This window comes from Zingiber officinale, chromosome 3A (assembly GCF_018446385.1).
Source record: "Zingiber officinale cultivar Zhangliang chromosome 3A, Zo_v1.1, whole genome shotgun sequence".
Lineage (NCBI taxonomy): Eukaryota > Viridiplantae > Streptophyta > Magnoliopsida > Zingiberales > Zingiberaceae > Zingiber > Zingiber officinale.
In genome coordinates, this window is record NC_055990.1 from 1,755,454 (window position 1) to 1,759,570 (window position 4,117).

Genomic DNA, 4,117 nt, shown 5'->3' on the forward strand with positions numbered 1-4,117 from the left:
TTCTACTGACTAGGCTATAAGGCCGATAGCTACATTATGTTGTGCTAAATTACTATTGCGAAAATCTGGATTGATTAAAATCTTACTAAACTGATTATTGTAAAATCTGAACTTAATATTCTAGGTGTACCTAGGAGTTGTACACATGCTAGGGAAGATAATCTATGCCTCTCGGATGTCCTGCTAGCTGTAATCAGGCATTTCAATCGATCCATGAATCGATTGGGCTGTCGGATCGATCCAGTGATCGATCCAACTTGATACTGGCACGGAGAAAAGCTCTGGATCGGTCGGCTGACCGATCCATAAACTATATCGCTTCTGTATGCGGCTGGATCGGTCTACCGACCGATCCAGGAGTACACTGATCGGTCGGTAGACCGATCCAGTGGCTCACTGATCGGTCGGCTGACCGATCAGTGAGCTTCTGTACTCCCTGTTCGCATCTGGATCGGTCGGCTGACCGATCCATAACAGACGCTAACTCTCTGTTCGCGACTGGATCGGTCAGCTGACCGATCCAGTGGCACAACCCAAATCTGATCGATCTGGTTTCTGATTTCGAATCAGAACCCCTGATTTCAGCACTTGTTCGTGCCAAAATTACATATAACAATTCTAAAATGACTAGGAAACATTCTAACAATGACAACTAACATTCTAACATCATAAAAGAAGGGTTCTAAGCATAATAGAGTGCATGACCAACTAATTCATAGTGATTAACAACTAGAGTGCAAATAATAAAATACTGTAAAGTTCTGATGCTTAAACAAAGCTTGCTAAAATTCCCTAGAATCTTTTATTCCAAGTTCCTACCACACACACCATCTCTGCATTGTCCTCCAGCTTCCTTTGTTAATCCATCTTTCCTTTACATTTATCTGCAGTATAAGGAAAATAGAATCTGTAATCTTAAAGCTTAGTAAGAAACCATCTACCTCACAAAGACATGCATACGGTGCTAATAATGATTTTAAAACATGTTATTTAAAACATATGCTGAACATGTAAAAGATGGCATGACATACAATCATTCAAACATGTATATCAAACTGTACATGGAGTTATCATGCATATTCACAGGGAAATACTAAGCTGGAGCATGATACTGAGCTAAGCTATTACTGATCTGATACTAAAGCTGTACTGAATTCATATAACTATTTTATGAACTTTTGAAAACTATATACAAAATAGTTCAAAATAATAATCATGCTGCTGTTTGAGCCCGACAACTGTATCTGCTGTGCGCGCATCCCTAACTAAACCCAGGGTTGCAAATTCCGAATCTAGTAGGGTTACTAGGTTATCTAAACCTAGGGACGACTGTGGGAGCCCAACCCAATGGATATCTAATCCAATACAGTGCCACTGAAAATAAAATACTGAATATAGCTAGGAATTTCTTATTTTGTTGTTTCTAGGTTATCTGAACCTAGAGCTAGGTTATCTAAACCTAGAAGCGACTGTGTGAGCCCACTCATTGGACCGTAGTCCCATGTAAGCTGGAACTAGACTAATATTCTGATTTAAATGCTACTAATGCATTTAACTGAGCTGTTAAAAATACCTGGGGTAGTACTTAGCTACACTAATCATTTTGTCGAACACTTGGCGTGCTCCAACTCTCCCCTCTAATAGGGAGACCACCTCTAGGCACCCGACAACGTCTAGAGCCTCCAACTGAAGGAGAACAACGTGTCTGACCCATCTAGAGGTGCTCAACTAAATCCCTAATCTGCGAGGAGGGTTTAAACACACCCTACGTGTCGGAAAAATCTGCATATAACTAAACTGATACATAGAAAACCAAACGGAAGCTACTTATACTACAGGTGAGGGGTTTCTTATCTCGTACGCTAATTTCCTTACAATTCTATTCGCTAGAATTCCGGTGGAGACAACCCCTTCGACAATTTTCTCGCGCCTATGAGTTCCTCTCGCGAAGAAGAGCGTCCTCGTACCGGAGTTGTCGCCGGAAGATGACCTTGGGGCCCTAGGGAGGGAACCCTAGGATTGGCGCCGAGAGGAAGAAGAAGAGGGAGAGGTGCGGCGTGAGGTTAGGGTGAGGAGGAGAAATTGCCGAACCAATTAAAAATAAACGAACCAAACCCCACTTAAATTTTCTATTTATATTAAGTGGGTAACTTCAGCCCAACTCTAATATAAATTTAATTGCCTCCCTTTCCTTTCAGCACTGCTTGTTGGGTTCAACTGGTTACTAATATTATCCGTAAACCGAAGGTCTTGGGTTCAATTCTCGCTTAGGCCGTTTTTATTTTCTATTTATTTTTTTGCCACTTCCGTTATTCTAAAAATTCTATAAAAATATTCTAAAATCCAGAAAAATCATAAAATATTTCTAAAATAATTTTGAGAATTTTTGGACGTTACATCTTCAAATCTCTTTCCTCTCTTCGTTAGATTTTGCCATCCGTTTCAAAATCCTCTGTGGCCGACTGTAAAGCAAATGCTTCTGCCACATACGTCAAATTGCAGCACAGAGTCGAGCTGATGCCGATGCACGCAAGCCAGCCGTTCAAAGTGATGAGCTTCTCTCATTGACATGATGAGGCGAATAAAGATAGAACGATCAGGATCACTGCTTTTCCCTCTTCGGTCGACTTTTGTAAAGTATCTCACTTTACGTAGACAACTACTACAAGCTAAACCTGCATATCATCTCTTTCTTTCATATCTAATTATCAGAATTAATTCTCGCTCCACCATGGACGAGGCCTATAAATACGATGTATCTTGCTCCACCATGGATCAAGCCATCCAAATCCTCAATTAATTAAGAAGATGTCTTGCTGTGGCGGAAACTGTGGCTGCGGCTCCAGCTGCAAGTGCGGCAATGGCTGCGGAGGGTACGGCGATCATGCATACACGATCTAACTAGCTGTTCCTTGCACTGCTCTCTTTAATGGGTTTGGCTAATTACTCTACAGGAGAAAGATGGGCCTGGACATGGCCGGGGAGACCACAGCCATGGTCGACTTTGGCGCTGGCAGCCACGAAGGGTCTGGCCTCTAGCTAGATCTCTTATATATCTAAGTAATTGCCTTTACTTTAAATGCATGGTTTGTTAATTTCTTGTGGATGCATGTGTACATATGCAGGAGCAGTGAGGGGTTCGAAATGATCTCTGGTTCGTCTGAAGGTGGAAGCTGCGACTGCACCAAATGCAAGTGCGGGAGCAGCTGCAGCTGTGCTTGTTGCAGCTGCAACTAAAGTAGGCAACACTGCTCGATGCACGCTCATGCTCTCTCTCTCTATCTTTCATTCATTAACTATATATCAAATGAGATGGACGACTGAGAGAGAGCATGAAAATAATTAAATAAAATTACAACGAGGACGTGTATCGATCATTATCTTATAATTAATATTGTTAATCCTGCGTGGTAATTATCATTTATCATGAGTGTGTGTGACTTTGCTAAACTAATATTTGCTTACTTTGTCAGCGTAGTTTTCTATCGAACAACATCAGTATCGTAGTGGCGTTGCATTTCGAAAAATAATAAGGTTCTTAAAAATTAACATCAGTTACTATATTTTAAAAATTAACACTACTTTGATATTGTATAAATTCTAAAATCAATATTAGAATAGTGTTGTTATTTGAATGCAACACTATAATAATTGAATAATAATAATAAAATGAAAATAAATGTGTATTTTGAGAAATCTAAAAATTCAACACGTCTTTTATAATTTCACAAGGTTAAGTATAACTTTTGGTCGTATATGAAAAGATGGTATAAGAATTTTTTTTTTTTTTTTTGCTCAACTAATATTTGCTTATTTATGCATGTAGGGAGATATGGGAAAAAAAAAAGATTAAATATATAATATATAAACTAGTAGACCAATGAATAGGCGATAAATATATAATATATAAACTAGTAGACCAATGAATAGGCGAACGTAACTTCTAAATTTTCCAAAATGAACATTTATTTCCTATTTTATTCATTCCAAAAAAAAGATATAGGTGTGTATTTTAAGAATTCCGCAATTTTAATTGTAGCTTTGGTCAATTATCGTATATAAAAAGATTGTATAAGATCTAATTAATTTAAGTTTTCTAAAAACTCTATGAGGATTC

The 4,117-nt window shown here is 38.6% G+C and overlaps 1 protein-coding gene across 1 annotated transcript; it reads left to right on the forward strand.

Moving 5' to 3' along the window:
- The first annotated feature begins 2,734 nt into the window (after nucleotides 1-2,734).
- On the forward strand, nucleotides 2,735-3,424 carry LOC122053500 (metallothionein-like protein 2C). The gene is made up of 3 exons (XM_042615555.1): nucleotides 2,735-2,873; nucleotides 2,955-3,026; nucleotides 3,126-3,424. Exons 1-3 carry the CDS (start codon nucleotides 2,809-2,811, stop codon nucleotides 3,235-3,237), a joined length of 249 nt encoding a protein of 82 aa, XP_042471489.1. The 5' UTR covers nucleotides 2,735-2,808; the 3' UTR covers nucleotides 3,238-3,424.
- The last annotated feature ends 693 nt before the right edge of the window (nucleotides 3,425-4,117 follow it).